We start from the raw sequence: 24,291 nt of genomic DNA, 5'->3' as shown, positions 1-24,291 counted from the left end.
TTCTCCCCACTCCTTGTTTAATATTAGGGTACCTGGCACCGCTCCATGGAGTACCTGCCCCTGCAGCCAGGGAGACCACTCCAGAGAGGCAGCCCCATCCCTGCTGCAGCACAGTTATCCATGGAGCCGGGGAGCCCTAACCCTGCGGAGCAGCCATCCTTCAGGTAATGAGCCCACCCCCATCCTCCTGTGGGGCAGCTGACCTCTGCAGCCAGGGAGCTCCCCCACCAGGGCAGAGCAGAAGTCACTTCCCTGGTGACCCGGAGCATGGGACAGCCGGGAGCCGAACCGTTCCAGGTGCCCTGAGGCACTGGGCAGCTGGGGGCCGAACCTGAAGGGTGGCAGCACTCTTCTTGGTGCTCTGAGGCATGGGGCAGCCAGGGAATGCCAGAGGGCTGCAGCTCTCACAGGGCAACCACCCCTGGAGCCAGGGAGCTCCCCTGCAGGACAGCAGCCCCATTCCCAGACCCCACAGTATAGAGCAGCTGCAGCTGGGGAGCCACCCCGACCAAAGTTGCAGCGCTTGCAGGGTAACCACCCCAGAGCCTAGGAGCTCCCCTGCAGGGTGACAGCCCTGGTTGCCAGCAGCCTGGGGTAGCCAGGGAGCTCCCCTGCAGCAGGGAGGCAGCCAGTTCCCAGCATCCTTTGGTGTGGGGCAGCGGTGGAGCCCTCTCCCCCTCCTCTGTGGGGCTGCAGCCCCATTCCTAGTGCCCCATTGCACAAGGCAGCCAGGGACCCCCCCCCCAGTGTGGGACAGCCAGCCCCCCCACAGCTGGCCCCCTTCTCTGCTGGGCTACAGTCCTGGTGTTCATGGCTGCGAAGCCACCCCTGCAGTCAGGGAGAAGAACCTCTTGGAAAAATTGCTTCATGTGCCAAATACAGTCTACAGGAATCATCACGTACTGGAGGACAGTGAGATGAGGACAAGGCAGCACTTCTAAAGAGCAGTAACTGTTTAATTGTAAACACATATTTTTATTTTTTTACCTACTACTTTTAACAATGTAGCATGTGCTTTTAAAAGGTGCTCAGGAAATGTAATGTTATTTTGAACATTTGTACTGCTTAGATCTGACTGATTTGCATTGAACTCGCTGAAGTCCGAGCAATTCTACCAGGTGTACTGTATTTGGCTTAGGGAAATATGGTCACCCTAGCGTAAATGGGCTCCCAGGAGGCTCATTCAGCAGGCTCATGCAGGGCGTCTGGGACAGCACTCTCCCTGCACTGCTGCAGTGGCCATACTTTCACTTAAAAGTGCTGCTACAGGGTAGCTTAGGGGTAGACTTCGCCTTAGATTCACGTGCTTGTTTTGATCTCTATGGAGAAACAACTGAGAGAAAAACACCATTTTACTGTGAACTTTTAAAAAGTGCTGCACCTACTTGTGTTCTGTGCCAGATAACAGATGCCCTGGAATGACCCAACTTGTTTCGACAAGGTCCTTTGTCATAATGTATAAGGAGGAAATCATCCTATGAAACATGAAACATAAACATTGGCAATTAATAAAGGGTCTCTCTTTCTATCAGCACGGAGCAGACTGTGGCAGCAAAATTCACTCATACAGAAGGGAATAAGTTTGACTCTCCCAGCAAAGCACTGAAGATGAAGAGAAAAGTTTCAGAGTGGGAAAACCAACTACATTTGGATTCACATCATCACACGGATCAGGGACAAATAGCCCTTTCCAGAGCTGCTCCCCACTAGGTTAGTTGGAAATCATTTCATAACATTAACATAATACAAATAAAATACATTTTGGTGATAAAGGGAATGAGTTGTGCTATGTCAGGCAGAGAGGCCAATGAAGATCAGCATAAAGCACTGTGGGAACCTTTCAGCAAGAAGATACCAGCAGATGAACAATGAACGAAGAACTAATATCTCTACTTTCATGTCTTTTAGACATCCATACACATCAAGTCAAGATGGAATTCCTCCGCCCCTCATCCTTTTCCCTATTTTATATCAGATCATTTGGATTTCCTTGTCTAGCAAAGCTACTGGATCTCAAGAATCATAAGGATAAAAGAATTCTCAAATCTGCCACAATTCAAGAAACTTACTAAGTAATCTGGTTTTCATAGGTGCTGTGGACCACCATTGAGGTCAATAAAATAGAATCATAGAACACCAGCTGGAAGGGACCTTGAGAGGTCATCAAGTCCAGCTCCCTGCCCTCTCAGCAGGACCAAGCATTGTCTAGACCATCCCTGACAGATGTCTATCTAACTGCCTCTTAAAAATCTCCAGCAATGGAGATTATACAACCTCCCTACGTAACTTATTCCAGTGTTTAACCACCTTGCAGGTAGGAAGTTTTTCCTAATGTCTGAGCTAAACCTGCCTTGCTTCAGTTTAAGCCCATTGCTCCTTATCCTATCCTCAGAGGCCAAGGAGAACAACTTTTCTCCCTCCTCTTTGCAACCCTCTTTGAGGTACTTGAAAACTGCTATCATGTTCCCTCTAAGTCCTCTCTTTTCTAAACTAAACAAGCCCAGTTCTTTCAGTCTTTTGTCACAGCTCATGTTCTCTAGACCTTTAATCATTCTTGTTGCTCTTCTCTGGACCTTCTCCAATTTCTCCATATCTTCCTTGAAATGTGGTGCGCAGAACTAGACACAATACTCCAATTGAGGCTTACTGAGTGCTGAGTAGAGCAGAAGAATGACTTCTCATGTCTTGCTTGCAACACTTCTGTTAATGCATCCCAGAATCATCACAACATCACACTGTTGACTCATACTTAGGTTGTGGTCCTCTATGACCCCTAAATCCCTTTCCGCAGTGCTCCTTCCTAGACAGTTGCTTCCCATTCTATGTGTATGAAGCTGATTGTTCCTTCCTATGTGGAATACTTCACATTTGTCCTTATTAAACTTCATCCTCTTTACCTCAAGACCATTTCTCCAGTGTGTCCAAATCATTTTGAATAATGACCCTATCCTTCAAATCACTTGCAACCTCTCCCAGCGTGGTATCATCTGCAAACTTAATAAGCGTACTCTCTATGCCAGTATCTAAATTGTTGATGAAGATATTGAACAGAACTCGTCCCAAAACAGATCCCTGTGGAACCCCTCTTGTTATGCTCTTCCAGCATGATTGTGAACCATTAATAACTACTCTCTGAGAATGGTTATCCAGCCAGATATGCACTCACCTTATAGTGGCCCCATCTAAGTTGTATTTGCTTAGTTTAGTCATAAGAAGATCATGAGAGTCTGTGTGTAATGTCTTACTAAAGTCTAGGTATGCCACATCCACCATTTCTCCCTTATCCACAAGACTTGTTATCCTGTCAAAAAAGCTATCAGATTGGTCTGGCATGATTTGTTCTTTAGTAGTTGGTGCTCATCACTTTTGAAAACCAACCTTCTTATTTAAATGAATAGATAGGAGTTTAAGCAACAGATTTTGAAAATGCCAGCCATGTTAGGTATAGAACACGCAAACAGAAGAGCTACTTCGTGGATTCCAAGGCTCTCAAATGTGGCACTTATTCTGCAGGTGGGAAAGCAAACTAAGGCAGATAGCTGCACAGTTCTACAGAGAAAGATGCATCTGCTTCTAGATCTCGATTGGCTACATTTCAATACAGCAACCAACGCAGGCACTGGGAACCTCTAGTTTTTAAGTTAAGTATGGGAGTGGCCATGATTTAAAACTTGTAAGGTAGTTACTCAAACATGACAATTGCAGGATTTGGAACACTTAGGGTACATTTTTGGAACATGAAAACATTTCCTTTGCCATTGTTAACTACATTTTGCAATAAAACATATCCTTGGCTAATGTGTGGGAACTGTTGCAGCATATCATATATACTCCAGTGCTTGGGCACAATAAGCTGCTGGCTCATTTAAAATGTTTAAGCCCAAGACAGGAAGCAGCTTTAGAGTTAAATCAAAGTCCTACTGATTTCAGAACATGTTTTCTTTAGACACAAGTACGTGGGGTTTTTCTCTGACTTTATCCTGCGGGAGAGATGCACTAACCAAAACAAATCAATATGAAGAAACAATTCTCACAACTGAAGTTCAACACTAAAAGGAATACTAGCATTCTACAGGTGACTCTGTATTTCAGGCTATCATACGCCATCATGCAGAACTGACCCATCCTGCAAACACTCATTATGTAGAAATTCTTCAGGAAGGAGCTATCTGATTGTGTTTAATACTGTACTGCATACACACAAAAGTGAGAAACAAACCCTGGAGATGGCAAAAGGAAAACCAGTTTTCAGGAAATTTCACATTTCAACTTCTTTCCATCTCATTTATGCAAAAGGTTAACAGCACAGCAGCTCTTGAGGTGGAGGCAAGTAGGATAAAGTGCACAAGTACTCTCAGGTAACCAACTCAGGTGCAGTTCTGTTCTTGCCCAGGCATTTTAGAAGAGAAGTAGGTGCTACAGTAGATTTACAAAAAGTTCAGAAGAAACAGACCGTGAAAAGCAGCTAGTGAGGACAGGGCGATCTTCAGTCTGTGTAATAAATTTGCATGTTTACAATATTCGTCCAGTGTATACTCACATCAAGAGACTCCAGACAGTACCAGCAAAAGGCATGCTTGCAGTTTTTACACATCATTTGGGCACAACCCTCATCTCGCTCAATATAAACTTTGCACTTTGGACAGCGTTTGATTGGAGCGTCATCATCTTCCATTTTATGCACAGAACTGTGGGAGATATTTGCATAAGTTTATGGGTGTGTGAAGCAAAAATAAATAGCCTAATTTTTTAAAAAAGATCAATCTTGCATTTTAATTTTATTTGTTATTTTTGTTTTGTTGTTCAATGCCAAGAAAGCAAATCTAGTACAACAATTAATTTTTACAGTGCCTATAGAACAGCTATCTACTTACCATCTATGCACACTTCTATCATCTACCAATTACTTTCTAAGACCTGGTGACGTGTGTACATATTTCTCAGCTGAGCATGTGAAACCAAGCTGGAGTCAGGTTTATACAAGCCTACTTGTCTTCTTGACTCCTACTCTTTTATTATAGAAGAAGCAGAAAGGATCCCAGTGTGGTGAACAGGGAGGCTGCCAGTTCCCAGATGACCCAAGATATGGCCCCAGGGCATAGGGATTCCCTGTATGAGAAGCAAAAGGGAGAGACTGAGTGTCTCCTGCCTTCTTCCCTAGGACTCTGCTCTCCAAGCCAAGTCCACTGGGTTTTCCTGGATACCCTGTTCCTCCACGGCTGTCTCCCTCTGTCACAGTTCAGGGCAACTGCATCTATATTCTCCTCAGTGGTCCATCGAGAGCACCTATCTAAAGCTCCCAGCTCCCACCTCTCTTGGATAGGCATCATCTCTTTCCCTCCTTCTCCAGTTTGCACAGTTCCCTATTTACACGGCGATACCCTCAGCATGCCAGAATGCTCAACCAGACCAGCCTTAGTGCATTGCTTTCTATCCCAAAGGACAGAAAGAGAGGGATCACCCTCAGTTATAAGTTGCTACATAAATATTGCCAGAGATCTTGCAGGTAACTGACTTATCTATGATAGCATCTATCTCCATCTGACAAGGAGCTGTTGAGTCTCAGTACAAGCACCTGGTTCACAAAGCTGCTTCTCCATCTCACTCCTGCCTGCATTCCCATCATACAAAAGTTCAGGGTCACTCCACTCAGAGTGGGTCCATGTCGAGGCTCAGGAGTGAGAGGGCAGCCAAGGAACATCTTCTTTCCTGGTTTCCTGAAAGGGTCTTCAAACTCTTCCTGCTTGGTGAACGCTTTAAGACTCAGCGGTCAGGAGAAAAGGACAGTGCCTCAGACAAAGGTAACAACAGCTACTCCAGTGGGTAGTACAAACACAATAAAAGGAGGTTAGCAGATTTCCCATAGGATGATGACAAGAGAGGGAGGGGACTGGACAAAGTCATGACTCCAACTTGGTTGCTACTTCCTAAATGACAGATCAGAGGAGACACACACCAGTGACAACTATACCATGGAAAAATATTTCAAAAAACACAAATTACAAGTCGCATTCCCAGCAAATGCTGGCACAAAATGCTGCTGGCATAATGGTCACGAGCAAGTTGCAAGGACAAATGCCACATGTTCTAAGCCTCCAAAAAGAAACACAAATCAACCAAAACACTAAACAAAACATGAGTCCTAGATCATGCCATGAAGCTCACCACACTGGAGCTTTGGCCGGACACGAGGCAGAGCATGTACCAAATGTAGGTGCACTGAGAAACACACTGAAGTCCCTGGAGGTGTTTACCAGGAACTGAGAACAAGAACAGCCTAACCAGTCAGCTGTCACTACAAGATATAGGGAGAGAGGTAGTCTAGGGAACAGTCACTTGCCAGACCATTCATGGCTTTAAACAACTATGACAACCACCTAGAACTGATGCAGGAATAAAGAGGGAGTCAGGGCACAGGGTGTTATGCACAAACAGTGACCTGCCTTATCCAGGTGGGTAGGTCATTTTCTACTAGGCTGTTTCTACACAGGCAACTTCCTTCAGAAGTGGCATGCTAATACATGGAGCAAAATATGCTAATGAGGAGCAGATGCAAATTCCCTGCACCTCATTAGCATAACATCACACGGCCCTGTGGGTGGGGGGCCTCCGGAAGGAAGTCCTCCTTCTGGAGGCCCCTTCTTCTACCCGTGTCTCAATCAGGAATCAACCCTATCTCCTTCGCTGCTGGAAGAGCAGCACTCATGGTGGTCTGGCAGAGGCCTCCTAAAATAACCAACCAGAGTCAACCACTCTCAAGCTTCAGGAACAGCAGCAGCCGGGGCAGTGAGGGACAACTGAGATGGCTGAATGTGTCATTGGCATCAAAGAGACAACAGAAGGTGAGCAAGGAGAGTGACAGATGGTGCCAGGAGCCTGGGTTGTTCCTCTGTGCTGCTTTAACTGGCTCCACCTGCTCCCTGATGGGGATAGTGGGGCAGCCCAGCGACAAAGGGAGCTGTCACCATCCATTTCTGTGTCAAGCACAGTGTCTTAAAAGAAAGCAGCTGGAATGGACACTGAGGGCAATGGTTTAAAAAACTCTGGAGAAAACGGCCCCTTGACTGAGCTGAGGTTACGTTTCTCTTGCTATGCATCAAGTAGACCTGTGCTGCTGTCCCTGTACCTTGTCTCTCCTGGGAGGAAGGTGATCGGCACACTTTCTTGACAGCCTTGTCCTGGATGCCAATTGGATTTACACGATGAGCAGAACTCTATGTCACAAGCCTTGCATTGGACTAGCTGGGGATTTTGAGGTCCTGACTCTTGGAGTTGGCAAACTGCCTGGCAGGCAGAAGAGGGACACCAAGTCCGGCACGGATCCAATAGCACTTCTGCAAAAGAGTATAAAGTGATCAGAATCAGTGACAGCTGAATGACTGTCCTTTACATGAAATATTGCTTACGCACGGTCACTTTGCTTGTCTGACCAGCTGATTTCATACCAGGGATTTCAATTTTGTTTGCTCAGTCTGGCACAGTTGTGTTCCAATCTGCAGATGTGTTTGGCATCAGAGCTACCTAAAATTGAGGCCACTTTTGCAAATATGGGTGTCTCTTTCTAATACTGAATTTTTGAAGATGGATTGAAGTAACTGCTTTTACAGTCACAGAAACACAGACCATGGGGACCGCAGGGTCACATAGTCTAACCTCCTGCCATGGTGCAGGATTTGTTGTGTTTAAACTATACCGGACTGATGGCTGTGCAGCCTCCTTTTGAAAACCTCCAGTGAAGAATCTTCCATAACCTCTGCAGGTTGTCTGTTCCATTGCCTTACTGCACTCGCAGTTAGGAAGGCTTTTTCCTGAGATTTAATCTAAATGTTTGTTACGCTATAGTTCTGAACACTGTGCCAATTTTTAATCCAATCTATTCAAAGGCAGCCTACCAAGCTATCATTTTTCCACTTAATTTCCTCTTTTTCAAACTAAAAATTACCACTTCATCCAAACTTTGGTCATGTGACTTTCATCCCCTCCCTCTGATCACTGTTGCTTGCCTCTGGATCCTTTCCATTTTCTGTACACCCTTGCTATATAGTGGACTCCAGCTGAGGCCTAACCAATGCAGTGTAGAGTGGTACTATTATCTCCCATGACTTACTGCTCTGGCTTTGTTAATGTAACCCAAAACTGCGTCTATCTTTTTTGTAACAGCATTACATTGTTGCCTCAGAATTTCTGCAGTCAAGCTAGTTAATCCCCATTCTGAATTTGGGATTTTCTTCTCTAACTGTAGCACCTTACATTTGTCTTTGTTAAATTTTATCTCTAGCACAGTTCTGCAGTTTTTTCCACACTTCTTTGAATATTATCTCTCCCTTCCAAATTGTTTGCAAACCCTTCCTCCCTGCCCTTGCATTTTGTGTCATCTACATATTTGACCTATAAGCTCTTTATACCCACATACAAGTCATTAATAGAAATGTTAAATGACACCAGAACAGATCCTTGTGAAACCCCACTTGAGACCTCTTTTCAATGAGATGATATTCCACTAACAGTAACTATGCATTTGCAGTTGTTCTACCAAGCCTGCTTTTCTCCAGCTTACTTATCAGAATGTCAGGTGGGACTACGTCAAAACCCTTGCTAAAGTCCATGTACATTATGTTCACTGCCTTCCCCCTACCCATCAAACCAGATACCTTGTAAAGAGGGAAATCAAGTAGTTTTGGCAACATTTGTCGTTATAAATTCGTGGTGTCTGCTAGTGATCACCCCATTCATCCTCCAGGTAGCTGCAAATGATATTGTCCAAGGTACTGGAGTAAGGCTGACAGATCCAAAAGTCCTCAGCTCCTCTCCTGCCACCACTTGAAAAGACAGGGACCACTGTTGAGTGCTTAGACGGCCGCCCAGGAGAGAGTTAGGTGCCGCTCAGCTGATACATTGGTGGCTGTGGGTACCCCGCTAATGTTTCTACTGGTGGTGCACATCTGCATATGCCTCAGTGTACATAAAATTTATTCTGCACATGAATGGAAAATCAGAGAGGGAAAACTGAAGGACACTACGTCAGCCTTTCTCCAGTCTTCTGGACCTCTCCAGTCACCCTTGAGCTTGCAAACATTACTGACAGGGGCTCTGAGATTTCTTCACTTAATTCCGTCAGCACCCCGAAGTGAACAGAATCAGGCTCTGCTGACTGGAAATCATTCAAATTGGTTAGAAGATGTGACTGGTCTCTGACATGTTCTTTACTTCTCCTGATCTGCATCCCTTCTCTGTTATTGTCCATGATAACTGTGTTAGTCAAAGATAGTGCTCACTTTTAATTTAGAGATTAAAATGTTCTCTGAGAAGGGGAGGGGATTTTTTAAAAAATTTTGTTCAATAATTTTTTTTCTTAAACAAAACAAAACAGCAGAAATGTAGCACTTTAAAGACTAACAAAATGATTTATTCAGTGATGAGCCTTTGTGGCACAGACCCACTTCATCAGATCAATCTCATTTCCAATACAGACTGACATTTATAAGTACAGAGAACCAAAAAAACAACAATGCAATAAAAACTGACACAGGGGGATGAAGGGCGAGGGGATGTTAATTGTCCTGTCTGAGATAATTACGAGCATCAAAGGAAGGGAAACAGTCCTTGTAATGTGTGAGATAACTGATGTCTCTGTTCATACCATGTGTTAAATTTGAATATGAATTCCAATTCACAAATTTCTCACTCTAGTCTGTTTTTAAATTATTTTTGCTCCAGGACACAAATTCTCAGGTCTTTAACAGAACGGCCCACTCCACTGAAGTGTTCACTGACCAGTTTATATGTACTGAGTTTCTTGATGTCTGCTCTGTGTTCATTTATTCTTTGGTGAAGTTTTTGCCCAGTCTGTCCAATGTACATAGTGTCAGGGCATTGGTGGCACATAATGGCATAATTAATGTTGCTGGAAGTCCACGAGAAAGTGCCGTTGATTTTGTTACTGACATGGTTAGGTCCAGTGATGGCACCTCCAGAATAAATATGTGGACAAAGTTGTCAGCAGGGTTTGTTGCAAGGAAAAGTTCCAGGATTAGTACTACTGTGATGTAGCCTGTGTTTCCTGGTGAGAATCTTTCTTAGGTTAGGAGGTTGTCTATAGGAAAGGACAGGCCTGTCAGCTAGAGCCTTCTTAAACAGTTAACAGAACCTATTTCATATTTGTAGGCATGTGAAGTTCTCATCTAGCTCAAAAGATGCACAGCATCTAGCTCAACAGGACACCATTTGAAGTTGATTGGTAGGCACTGCGATAATAAAGATCATACATATATAAATAAAAATAACCCAAAAACCTGCCATCAAGTTTTACCCCTTTCCAGGTGGCTGGTTTTACTGGTATTTCAGGGTCTGATCTAAAGCCCATAGAAGTCAGTAGAAAGAGTCTCATTGAATTCAGTGGGTTTTGGATCAGTTGCTGAAAGAACCATTACCAAATATAAACCTCATTGTGTCTCTCTAGTGTTAGAGGTTCTCAAGATATTGCACCTAGACTCAAATCCCCTTTGCCTCCTAGTGCTCCTCTTATATTCAGATCAGACTTACCAAGATGCATCTGTCCCTGTGCCTTACCAGGAATTACCTCAAACCTGAAGAAAAGCTTGGTGTAGCGCGTAAGCTTCTCTTTCACCAAAGAAACTTGGTCAAAAAAAGCATGATCTCACCTGTCCTGTTTCTCTGGATCCTGGGACCCAGCAAAGCTACCACGCTGCAAGCAACAATTACAGGATTCTAGCACTTGAATTCTACCAGAAGACTCCTGCATTTCTACACACAGTGGTAAGTGCTTCCATCCTATCATGAGTGCGATATAAAGCAGACAGGTGCATGCCCCTTTCAGTAACACATTAACACAATATGTAGCGTTGTTCTGTTTGCAGCGCAGTTTCCATTAAATGGTGTATGGCACCATGCACACCACAGCAAGACCACATGAAGGAAGAAACAATTTGGGCTTTATTCCACTCACAAATTATAAGGCTCCAGCACTACTGTACAAACACACACAGGACATCATTCTGATCTCTGTGACATGGATCAATCGGGGGCGGGAAGAGGGTTGCACTACTCCTATAGATTTGGGAGCTAGCTGTTGGTCCTGAGGTTTAATACTGTACCTCTTTCAAATTGTAGCTTCTTGTATCTTTGCATGATATCTGATGCAACCATACACTCAATCTGTTCAAAAGGAAAAGAGAAATTACAATAATCCAATAAGAAAGGAGATCCAGCATTCACCTTTTATAAAACAGTTCAAACATATGCCGTCAATTAGCAACAGCTGCAATACACCCTCAGGAAGACATGACTGAATAGATGGGGAAAAAAAAAAAGTGAGGTAAAAACATACCTCATTTTCTTGTAGATGACCTTGCTTTGGGCAGGAAGCATCAGGGCAACTAATTGCTGTCTCTAGCCCTTCTTTGATCAAAAGTTCCACATACTGTTTCAGGCACTGCAAAAGAGGAGTGTGTAACTATCTTTTCCAAACATAAATTATTCCGAATATCAACTGTGTTTTGACTTGCTCACACAAAGGTTTACAAATCATTGCTTCAGAGGTAGGTAAATATTATCTCCCTTTTACAAGTTGAGAAACAGACAAACATATTCTGAGACTTTCCAGGGTTATAGACTAAAGCTGTGTTTACACTACAAATTTTTCTCAACAGAAAAGGCCTTCTGTCAACAAAACTAGGGAGTGTCCACACTACATATGCATTCTGTCTAGACTCTGTGGACAGAACACAACCTTTTTCCGGAAGAGTTCTGTCTTGAAAGTTTGAGGCATAGCGCCTCTGTAGACAGATTCTGTAGACAGAAAAATAGTGTAGATGATCCAGGGGAGCCTCTGTCGACAGAGAGAGTTTCCGGTTCATCGGGCTGCCCTATTTGCAGAGCTTCCGGTTGGTTGTTCTGTCGACAGAGGGCTGGGCAGTCTGGCCACTCTCTGCTGACAGAGGGAGTTGATAGGGGGAGCCCCTCTAAGGTGTGGAGGTGTTCTGTAGGCAAAACTCTGTGGACAGTGACTTCTGTAGACAGAACGTTGTAGAGTAAACCAAGCTTAACCTAAGTAAGTGTCAGTACCTAGATCTCCTGAAATCCATTTCCATGCTCTTTTCATTAAATAGCTTTGCACCTCCATTAAAAATTACACAATAAAAGGCAAGTAAAATGGAAAGCTATCAAATTAAAATATAAAATTAAATTAAACAGTTTTCATAAATCCGTCAGTTTTATACCACCAGACACAGCTCAGAATGCAGTAAGCTACCCATTAACATTCGTCTGTCAAGTACAAGGGTGTGTGGCTTGCTTTCCATTCCAGACGACATAACCAATTGAACTATTTCATGAGGATATTTTTCATTCTCAATGTGAAAGAAGAATGCACAAATGAGGACTCAAAGAAGAATAGCTAGTTCCATAGGAATTTCCTGCATAATAAAATAATTATAGCTCCCATTGAGCTTCAGAAAAAGCATAATTGAAAATGCAGTTTCTAAAAGACATGGCAAAGCACACAACAGCTGGAGGGAGGAAAGGGGTGTTTTTGGCAAAGGGCAAAACTTTTCGCTTAGAAAAAAAGAACCACACAGGGTTCAGACTAAGCCACTATCATGTTATATACTGGCTTTTTTTGAAATTTTTGTTGCCTTTAGTCAGTCATATTTCCCTTCAGCTGCTCTCTTGTCCTGGCTTTTTCCTTAGTTCTCACCTTACTCGCTGCCACAATTTTTGCTCTGTGGCATCAGCAGCACCACCACTGGTGGTAGGGATTTTTGAAACCTGGCTGTGGTTAACTTTTGAGTTAAAAGCTTGATTTAGCTCTAGCCCTGTCCCAACCTCACCCTCACACAACCCCCCATGGAAGAGAGAGTGAGGCTGGGGCAAGGCTAGAGCTCATTCAAGCTTTTAACTCAAAAGTTAACCACAGCCAGGCTTCAAAAACCCCTACCACCAGTGGTGGTGCTGCTGATGCTACAGAGGAAAGATTGCGGCCAATAGGCGCCAAGCTGCTGCTGGAGAAGTTGGACATCCTCTTCTCTTCACATATCTCTTCTCTGGAACCTACCGCTCCTTCTTATAATCTGCCTTGGAATGGGGAAGGGATGAGCTAACTCTTCTGGAATAAACTCCACTGATTCCAGAGAGTGTAAGTGAAGCTCAAACAACTAAACCATCCCCCCTCCAGTTCCAAGCAAGGGAAGAAAGTACCAAAATTACATTTATCATTTCAGTCCCACTGACAGACACAGCCTGGACAACAACCCATAATGACCTCTCTATGGCTCTACCAAATTCACAGTCCATTCTGGTTAATTTCACTGTGCTAGGATGTTAAAATGATTTCAGCCATTTACATCTGAAATTTCACGCTGTTTTAGTTGTAGGGATCCTGAGCCAAAAAGGAGTTATGGTGAGAGTTGCAAGATGGTTGTAGAAGGGGTTGCAGAACTGCCACCCATGCTTCTGTGCTGTTGAAGGGGTGCCACCTTCAGAGCTGGGCCGCTACTCTTTGGTCATCAGCCACTGCTCTCTGGCCACCCAGCTCTGAAGGGAGTGAGGTGCCAATACTGTGACCCCCTGCAAGTCCCTCTTGGGTCTGAACCCCCAATGTGAGAAAGAGCGTTCTCCTCCCACGAACTGTATAGTACAGGGTAAAGGGACAAAACAAACAGCATTCATGAGGGGAGACCAAAGTTCCCTGTCCATGACGAAATTTTTTCAAGAGCATGAATTTGGTAAGGCCCAAGACATCTCACCTTTATTTATTTACTTTAATTCCAGTCATTGAGTATATCCAGTGCAACGGTAAGTATCTGAGAAGCTTGTGGCGATCAGCTAACCCAACCAACCTACTGCCAGAAATTACTTGAGTTATGGAGTTTTGCGTTATGCTTACAAATACAGTACCAACTCAAACCTCTCCCTCTGCTCTACAGGGGCGAATCACAATTAAATATAAAATAATAATAAACCTTTAAACAACCCTTAATTTGCTTGCAACTGAAATAAGGAGCGGTGAACAAGTCCTCCCATCTTAAAACGTGCCATAGTATACAATGCACCCAGTAACTGCAGAGATCCCATTTGTATGCTGTTCCTTCAGTCTTCCCCAGGCTCACGCTGCATTCTTTAAGCCTGCCTGCACGGCTCCTTTGCCAGGGTTTGTTCTTTATTCCACACTGATATTTTGGCTTTTCTCTCTTGCATCTTGACTGGCAAAATCTTTGCTTTCTCCCTATGTCATCATTTCAACCACTGAAGCGTGTTACTCCACTGATGGTAACAGAGCCCTTTATAGCTAAACAAATCCTTCAACCAGCCTTCCCCATTGTGAGGGGTTTTTTTGCCAGAAGACACAATATCTCAGCTTCCAGGAGAAAAACAGAAAGAGACTGAACAAGGGATACTTATTAAAGTTATTGTTTCCACAGCAACAATAACTCTGCGTCTTGGCAGACAGTATTTTAATGCTTGTCTCCTCATCTTTGTCAGCACAAAAGCAACAAAGACGAGGATTCACTTCAGGGGATGTTTGCCTACTGGAAATGTTTCTCTCCTACTTTGCTGAGGGGGTTGGGCTGCCGGGGATATGGCTGGCAGCTGCCAAAGAAAGCTGAGAGCTGTGAGACCAGGGTACTGGGCTGCGGATCACAGCACCAATAGCGGCACGGGTATCAGTCCTACCATGACCCTATTGTCAGCTCTTCCCCTCTCCATCTGTAAATGGTGAGCATGGATTCAGAGGAACCTACATCTATTTTTAATGACAACACTTAGCATTTAAAAGAGCATGTTTTGAGCTTAGGGCGCTTTAGCCTCATTAATGATTAGTTTGGCAATTCTCTTCCTCACCCTGACTGGGAGCTTTGCCAAAACCCATCAAATATCTGTTTCCCTTTTCTAACATCTAGGGAGGCAGCAGCTCATCCCTACCCAGTACAATACTCAGGGCCTTCTCTATCCATTAACCTACCATTGAGCTTCACATACTCTTATTACCAGCCAAGGCAAAATATGCTTTTCCTGCTACTTCTGCCGTGGAGCACCACTGCTGCCTTGACACCACTGTCAGGAAGAATCTGCCCCAGGTCTTGTCACAGGGAGGTTTTATTTCAGGCTAGGTTCTTTCTCTTTGTTCAGAATTCCCTTTATGTTCAGATAGAGACCCCTGGAACTAAAGAAGAATCAGAGTGATGCTTCCTCCAGTTGGGTAGAGCTCTCCCCTCCCATCACTGCCTGCAAGTGAATGCATGAGGTGCTGCCAACACTGGAAAACCAAAACTAGCAGAAATTCCCCACTGCATGAGCATGTTACCATGTCTGCACAGGCAACAAAATACACAACAAAGTCTGCGCTTAGTTCACATTCTACAGCTCAGTAACTAACCCTTTTAAACCATCCCAGTAAACTTATTGTTGGATTTCCCTCCTCTTATACCCTTGATAAGGTTGTCCCTTTGTTCTTCTAGGAATAATGTGATCAAAAACCTAACTACACAAAGAAATTAACATAGAAATAGCCTCTGTGTGAGTTTTGAAAGCCTGACTCCTACCAAAACAGCACTGAAGTGGAATAATCTCTGGGGTAAATTTATGACCATGCGACTAAATTCTGCTATTGTTTTGATATGTTTCCTTATTAACATATTCAAGCATACAAATAAATGTGCTTGTTGTTTAAAAAAACCTGTGTAACCTTAAAATAATGTGCAATTACACTGTTTATAACCACTGAGGAGAAAGCAAAGCAGATCTGTTTAGGCAGTCTGACACTCGTTGGGAAACTCACAGTGTAGCCAGGGAACTGTGCAGAGTAAAAAAGTGCTGGAAGCATGTATATGCTCAAGACAGGTGATGGCTGAGGAGCCTGGAGTCGGTGCCCTTCCTGAACCCCAAAGGGGAAATACAGACACATTTGCCTTGACCTTTGCTATCAAATATAAAACAGTAGAAATTAAATTAGAAGCACATCTCAGACTTGGTATTGGTATAATACCCTTCTTCAAACTGAATCAATGCTACTGTTGATAAAATGCAAAGAACTTCTACTGAGAACAGACAAAACTCTCTCATTTTTACTAAGCTTGCAAAAAGAAAAAAAGCCACAGTAATTTTGAGACATTTAAAATTAAGGTAATCAAAGCAGTTAGCTACATAAGTGAACATGTGTTGGATGTTTTAAGGCAGTGGTTTTCAAGCAGGGTGCTGTGGCACATTGGTGTGCTGTGAGAACTGTCCAAGTGTGTCCTGGAATTTTGTTAATTTCCCCTCCCTGTGGCTGCTTGCAGACCCCTCTGTGTGGCAGGCAGAGGGAGGAAACTGATGACCCCGTGCGGGCTGGGGCTCAAGCAGCAAGGCTGCCTGTGTCCCAGGTGGAGCAAGGTTCATCAATTTCCACCTCCAACCCAATGGTGGCTCTTTGTAGAGCCACAATGATGGGAAATGCCGACCCTGCAGGACTCTGTTTGTGAAATGCAGCTTCCCAGCCCTAAACGAGCTAACAGGGAGTCTACCCCCACTCCCTGCTATGGCAAGGGGGAGGGTCAGAGGTTGGGAGACTGTTGGAGCTGGGATGCAGTTTAATGTCATGTTCTGGCTCCAATGGGCTGGCAGGAAGGGGATCCTGCTTTCAGTGGTGACTCATTTACTAAACATCCCTAGCATGGTAGTGAGAAGATTTTGACAATGTGCCTGTGTTCGCTGTCTAAGACTGTGTATTCTGTGGTGGATTTGAAACATAATGCATTTTATCCTTGTTTTGCTTGTTGTGTACACTACTATGTCGCAGCCTCTCTTGTAAGATTGAAACCATAATAAATGTAACCAAATATGAAGTTTATGAGCAATTGATTCAGCTGAAAAAAGTGCATGTGCCCTGGAATTGCTTGTTTAATTGAAATGTGCCATGTTACTGAAATGGTTGGGAACCACTGATTTATGGTAGCACAGGACCCAGCGCTTGTAATGCCATCTTGTGCAAACCACCATCAATGGAGATGCCCAAATATCTATCGGCTATGTCTATACTAGAGAGTTTTATCAATAAAACTTGCAGAGCATCTGCACACAAAATGCATTTTGTCAATAGAAACTGTCAACAAAAAGCTGTGCAGACACTCCAGGGGCCCTTTTGTCAACAGAGCAGACCAAAAGATAGATTCACTTTTATGTGTAGGCATGATCTGACAGTAATGTCTGTAGACAGATGCTTCTAGTGTAGACATAGCCATTGTGTCCCAATTCAAAAAAGAACATAAGCACACTGTGATGGAGTATTAATCCTCACAGGCCCTGAAGGGGTCATTGGGGGCCTGAAGAATGAGTTAGGAACCTTGCTGCAGCCTGGACGCTGAGCCAGGCCTAACTGAATAAGAAACTCAGAGGGGAAGGGGTAGTCTGGAACATAAAGCCAGGAAGTTTGCAACAGAAAGTGGCTGCAGGGAGAGACAGAGAGCAGAGAGGAGCAGAGAAGAAAGCCCTTAGTGGGAGAATAAGCCCTGGGGTTCTATCCCTGGAAGAATGATGAGACTCAAGAGAGATATGAGAAAAGGAAGTCAAAGAGCTTGCTAGGTAGAATCCCAGAGAAATACTTGCAAGAAATAGGCCTGTGCAGCTCTGAATTGCTTGTAATAGGATCCTGGGACTGGAAGAGTGTTGAAGAAGGGACTGGATTCCCCTGGGAAGTGACACAGGAGCAATGAAGATGCCAATCATACAGATGATTCTGAAAAGCCTTGGTTACCTCAGAAGGGACCAACTACATAATGACGTGGCTGGAGGGCTGAGTCACAAAGAGGGAGTGCGCTGAGTTGTGAAGATGATGTGTCAAAGTTCAGGTGACTGATGGAAGAGAGCACAGCAGTCACAAGGAGGCAACACTGCTAGGAGCCAACTCCATCATACACATATTTAAGTTACAGAGATGCGTAATTACTTTTGTGAATCCGGGCCTATGCTAAGTAGAAATTCGTGAGCCTGTACGAACACAGAGAAGGTAAGAACGAAAGCCAAAATAGGGAGGAAAATTCAACCAAGGTACTAAGAATGTTTTTTAAGTAAGGTGATTAACTACCGGAACGGATTGTCAAGGGATGCAAATTCTTTATTACCTGGACCCTTTAAATCTAAATTGGATGTCCTTGTAAAAAATATGTATGTTATAATTCAAGCAGAGCTTATTGAGCTAGATATTGGAATTGCTAGTTGACATTTTATGACATATATGATGAAGGAGGTGGAACTAGATGACCATGATGGCTCCTTCTGGCCTTAACAGCATGAAATCTGTGATGTCATAGGGCTCTCAGAGAAGTTTACATGTGGTTTGCTGAATCATCCAATCCATTTTCTAACCCATGGTATCTCCTCTTGTGAAAGTACACTGGAGAGCTGCTCAAATGTTACAGCGATGGGGTCAGACATACAGAAATGACAAGTGGAAGCACAGAAGATACAAAATGTTACCTTTTTTTTTGCAATAGCTACATTTTACAGGTTTGTTTCATTTTGCTATCAAAGATCACCTTCTGCTTTACCAAACTATCTTTCTGTGTATTTTTGTTGCATATCCTCAGATGTAAAATAAGAAAAAAATAATTTGCGGGGGGGGGGAACATTTTCCTTTCCAAAAAGAACTCATAATGTGATGCTGGATTCATGCCCTTGCTGCTGCATACACTTAGATGTCCTATGTAACGTTAATCATCATAGCCTGACAATTTCAGTTTCACAGGCAGTTTAGCAGATGAAATGGTTAAAGCCGTAGACAGTTTGACCCATAGCCCTCACAAGGACAGGTCACCTTCTCGTATCTGGCTTTAGACTACACAGCAGAGCTGGAACGCGGTGTGCAATGTATTCCTAAAGCACATAAGGAAAATGCAGAAGAGGTAGCTTTGCTGGTTTTGAAGCTCTGACGTGACTATACTGTGTGAAAGTTGGGCAGGAGAAAGCGCTTAATAAACTTGAGAAGTGCCAACATACCTACATCCCTCAACGCTGCTTCTCCGGAGTGTAAGACATTCTGCTGCAGACCTACAAATCTGGGTGTATTTCCTCTTAGTACCACACTAATCCTACTTGGCTGACATGCAATTCACTATACAACATCTACGCACATTTGATCACAGAGAGATTTGTACAAAGCAACTGAAGTGACCATGGTCAACAGCAGTAACTGACCATATGTCTACTAACAGGTCAGGTAACGTATTACTGCATCCATTCTCACAGATCATCTAAATACCCAGGTGACAGATGTGTGTTAGATCAATCTGTACCCCAGTTATTCCTTTTAGAAAATGATCGTTTTTAAAGACTTGTTCTTTGAAATGAAAAATATAAACCCAAAAGAAGTTTCCACTACAGCAATGCCAATTTCCAGCAATCTTGCAGATGAGTAACACCCATCAGTAGTGAAATGCATCATAAAAATAACCTGAACCCAAGCTTTTGATACACAGTTCTGTGAAACTATTATCTGGCAAGGAACACTACTTACTACTCCTAAATCAAGCACCTTGCTGCTCAGAGAAGTGAAAAAGAAAACAAAAAAAATCTCTGTTACAAGCAATAGGTGTATTTGCAGCTGTTCCCCAAACTCTAGACTCCTCTGTAAATTTTAAGTAATTGTGCACTATACAGGAAACACTGAAAGGATCATGGTATCATTCTAGACTGTAAAGCACAAGGCCAAGATTTTCAGAAGTGACTGCTGATGCAAGGCACCTCCATTTTGCAGCATCCAGTTTCCAGACTTTACAAGGGCCTCGTTTGCTGAAAGTGCTGAGCATCCACCTACTGAAAATCAGGTTTCATTAAGGCTGTCTTATATTTGGGCAGCCATAATCTGAGACACCCAAAACCACTAATACAATGACGAGTCCTGCGGCACCGTAAAGACCAATGCATTTATTTGGGCAAAAACTTACATCCAAATAAATGTCAGTCTTTGAGGTGTCACAGGACATCTTGTTTTTGTGGTACTGACTAACATGGCTGCCCTTCTGATACTTGTTACCAAAACCACTAGTCTCTTCTAATTCAGCCCTGGACTATGCAGACTTCAGACATTCATTTTCCTGCCCATGGAGCATGGAGTGCAGACTGGATGATGTATTTGTAGAGAGCCTGATCTCCCACCAACACTGCAGTGTTCTCTACATTAAGGCCAGAGGAGAGGAGGCTGGAAGTCATGACAGTCTTCCAGCATGCGTGGGGCTGTCTGCGAGACCTTCTCTGCCCAGCTGTTGTTGGCTTGAGCACAAAGCTTGGGGGACAGTATGAACTCCAGCATAGGACACAGGTGGCAAAGTCACCTGAGTTGATGGTGAGTTGCTTGAGAAGACACTGGAGGCTGGTTGGTCCACTACCTGACATCCTCATTCATAATGAGACGAAACCATGATTTGCCTTCAATACATCATTGTTGTTTCACACTGAAAGCCTCCAGCATTGTGTCTCTAGGGAGACCCTGGTTTCAGAGCAATATAAAAGGACAAGAGTTGATAGGTATGCATCTTAGTCTGAGTTGGTATATGGCACTGACACCAGAGATGACACCGTCAAAGAGAATCCATTAGCCTTGATGAGTTAATATTTCATGTCAGCAAGGCAACCTCTCTGCTGGGAAGCAACAGAGACGTGATACTCCACAGAGTGGATAATTTGTGCTGGCTGGCATAATCCAGACACCACAGATCTCGGTACTGACTGATCAGCTCAGAATAGGGGCTCCAGTGGATGAAGGTGCCCACAATTCCAGCTTCAAAGACCCAACATGGTCCCAAAAATGGGTGGCACTAGTCAGGGGACAGATGTGGACACAACTCTCCAGGACACATTGATTCAGTGGATCTAGCAGGCAGCTTTAGCCAGCAGGACTTGTATGAAACCTTGGATACTACTTAACGCAGCCCTTTAGCTGGTAGAACCAAGAAAAGTGAAGTGGCCATTAGGTCTCCAGTTGCACAAATTTCCTAATTAAAAAGAAACCCAGTGCAGCGGCAGATCTTCCCATATAGTCTATAGACTGTATTAGTGAGTGCTGCCCAAGTGCCTCCATTATCCTGGCATGTTTAGCCAGTAAATCCAAGTAATCAGAGATCTCAGTAGTGACACGTAAGGGCCTACCAAATACACAGCCACGAAAAACACATCATGGACCTTTTTAAAATCTGGTCTCCCACTGTGAAATCTAGCCTTTTGTCTGCTTTGACCCAGTGATGGGCAACCTAGGCTAGCGAATGCATCACACGAGTGACCTTCCTTCCTCTTAGGGGGCCACAAGATTGTTGTAACCAAGATGGTCTCCCTGGAAAGGGTAGGTTTACTAACTGTGCTCTGTTTGTGTAGCTGGATGTGCTGAATGAACTGCAGCAGTAATTGATTAGGTGCAGCGGGAGCACATGGTTCTCAGTCAATATTCTGTGCAACCAGCACACACCTCACTTTATGTTTCCTTGTTCCACATGTGTGTCACTGTAGTAACACCAGGAGAAAAATACTATGCGGATGGAAACCACAACATCTGGCTACCCCATGCACGACCAAGAGTAAGCAAAACACCTTACAGGTCATATAGCACTCCAATGGGCCACATGTGACCTCCACTGCTTTCACCTGCACAATACAGATTTCCTGGCAAGACTAGCGTTAGTGAAACTGTGGGTCCTGAGCAGCTTTTCCTCTTATTTCCTTGTGTCCAGGTGACGAACGATTTTCTTTATTTGCACCAATATGGAGGGGATGTATCACATAAGAAAATTCATTCCACAGACAGCTTGCGGTGGTGGGAGTGGGGATTCAGGGCTGGGACAGAGGGGACTGGGAGTGTGGGCTATGACTGCGGATGAGAGGGTCTGGGGTGCAGGCTGACCCAGGGAAAAATGACTACCCCCAGCCCTCTCTCACTGCAGCAGCTTGGGGTCAGGAGAGGGGCTGCTGCAGATCCAGAAGGCACAGCTGGGGGAGGGATTATTGCCCCCCTACTCCACCCCCATGGGGTAGGTTTGGGCTAGGGTAGGTGGGGGCCAGAGAAGGGGCACCTTCTGCCCTGGCTGTGGCAGCTCTGGACTGGACACCAGCTGGAGGAGAGGCATGCTCCTCTGGTCATAGCTAGGGAACAGGGGCCCCTCCCATTCCCAGCATGGATCTGCTGCATCTAGGGCACAGGCGGTGGGTGCTCTGTGCTGGGGTGCAAACAACACTCAGTGAAGCAGCCCTGAGCCCTTGCATGGGAATTGTTAGGCGGCTGTTTAGCTGAGAGAGAACTCAGGTCCTGACCCAAAAGGGGAGGGGGGGTCATAATATTGCTGCCATTACTTCTGGACCTCCAGCTCTAAAAGCAGCAGCCCACCAGCAGTGGCACAGAAGGGTGGCAATACCAGACCATGCCACCCTCACAGCTGTGCTTCTGCCTTCAGAGCAGAGCCGGACAGCCAGAGTGGCAGCTACTGACCGTCAGAGGGCCCAGCATGGCTGGCAGCAGCACGGAAGTAAGGGTAACAATTCCCAACCATGCCATCTTTACTTCTGTGCAGCTGCTGGCAGCTGCTCTGCCTTCAGAGCTGGGATCCTGGTCTTCAGCAGACACTCTCTAGCTGCCCAGCTCTGAAGGCAAAGCCACTGTCAGCAGCACAAAAGGAAAGGTAGCACAACTGCAGCCCTCACCTCCCATATAACCTTTTGACCCCCTTCTTTTTGCATCAGGACCCTACAGTTACAACACTGTAAATCAGGGGCGATGAGTGAGAGCACAACAAAGTGGGCACCAGCTGCGGGGGGCAAATGTAACCCCCTCTGTATGTGGCCTCCCACATGGCCTGTTCCTGCCCCCAGCCCAGGGTGCCCACATTGTCCCTGTCCCCTCCCCATGGCACGTTTCTTGGTGAAGGTTGAGGATGCTCTGTCTTCTCCCAGGCAGTCTCAAGCCATGCTGCCTACCTGGGACACTGCCCAGTGAAACACAGCAGCTGCCTGGATTGTGCAGCCATTGTACTCCTCTAGCTGGAACTAAAAAAGCTCTGGCTCCACTTTCACCTTTCTGGATCTGCAACTGGCCCCTTGCACCGCTTCAGCATTGTAGGGAGGGGAATGTGACCATGCATGCACTCCTTCCACATACTGCCCCACTGTAAAATGCAAGATTTAATAAGCTGAAATAATGGTCAATGAGCAAAAGCACTGACCAAAATGGACCTTGAATTTGATAGGGCTCTAAGTCATGTGCCTGCTCTTTTCCCCACTGCTGTAACAAAACACCCCTAGGGAACAGTGTTAAGGGAACAGATAAGCGTTCCTCTGTTGTGCCTTGCTGAAACCTACTATCCTTGGGCAATACAACCACCACTGCACAGCATTACAAGACTTCTGCACTAGTATGAGCAGAGGGAGGTGCCCTAAAAACCATGGGTGTCAAAGTCACATAGGCTACGTCTACACGTGAAGCCTACATCGAAATAGCTTATTTCGATGTAGCAACATCGAAATAGGCTATTTTGATGAATAACGTCTACACATCCTCCAGGGCTGGCAACGTCGATGTTCAACTTCGACGTTGCGCGGCACCACATCGAAGTAGGCGCTGCGAGGGAACGTCTACATGCCAAAGTAGCGCACATCGAAATAAGGGTGCCAGGCACAGCTGCAGACAGGGTCACAGGGCGGACTCAACAGCAAGCCGCTCCCTTAAAGGGCCCCTCCCAGACACAGTTGCACTAAACAACACAAGATACACAGAGCTGACAACTGGTTGCAGACCCTGTGCCTGCAGCATGGATCCCCAGCTGCCGCAGCAGCAGCCAGAAGCCCTGGGCTAAGGGCTGCTGCCCACGGTGACCATAGAGCCCCACAGGGGCTCGAGAGAGAGCGTCTCTCAACCCCTCAGCTGATGGTCGCCATGGCGGACCCCGCTATTTTGAAGTTGCGGGACGCGCAACGACTACACGGTCCCTAAGTAGGGCGCTATCCCCATCTCCTGATGAGGATAGCGACTTCAACGTCTCGCCGCCTAACGTTGAAGTTAACTTCGAAATAGCGCCCGGTGCGTGTAGCCGTGACGGGCACTATTTCAAAGTTAGTGCCACTACTTCGAAGTAGCGTGCACGTGTAGACACGGCTATACAGTCCTCCTTGCTCCACCATCAAAGGTGGGGTTATACACAGGTTTCTCTGCAGAGAAGACCTGTTGGCTTCTACAGTACAAGACGTAGCACAGCTGAAGCTAAATATCCTTTGAGACATCATAATTGATGGCTCCAGAAATCATTAGCATGCCAGTGCAGA

At 45.0% G+C, this 24,291-nt stretch overlaps 1 protein-coding gene across 2 annotated transcripts in view; it reads right to left on the bottom strand.

Moving 5' to 3' along the window:
- The window catches only part of RNF144A (ring finger protein 144A), a 116,267-nt gene that overhangs the window by 12,015 nt on the left and 79,961 nt on the right, over positions 1-24,291 (bottom strand). For both annotated transcript variants that reach the window (XM_074991229.1, XM_074991230.1), the window contains exons 3-7: positions 11,348-11,452; positions 11,115-11,175; positions 7,127-7,334; positions 4,541-4,688; positions 1,386-1,475 (exon numbers count right to left, since the gene is read on the bottom strand). In XM_074991229.1, the coding sequence (XP_074847330.1) occupies positions 1,386-1,475; positions 4,541-4,688; positions 7,127-7,334; positions 11,115-11,175; positions 11,348-11,452 (612 nt within the window). The remainder of the gene's footprint in view (positions 1-1,385; positions 1,476-4,540; positions 4,689-7,126; positions 7,335-11,114; positions 11,176-11,347; positions 11,453-24,291) is intronic.

Source organism: Carettochelys insculpta, chromosome 3 (genome assembly GCF_033958435.1).
Source record: "Carettochelys insculpta isolate YL-2023 chromosome 3, ASM3395843v1, whole genome shotgun sequence".
NCBI classification, from domain to species: domain Eukaryota; kingdom Metazoa; phylum Chordata; order Testudines; family Carettochelyidae; genus Carettochelys; species Carettochelys insculpta.
This window is presented reverse-complemented; position numbering and strand designations above follow the sequence as displayed.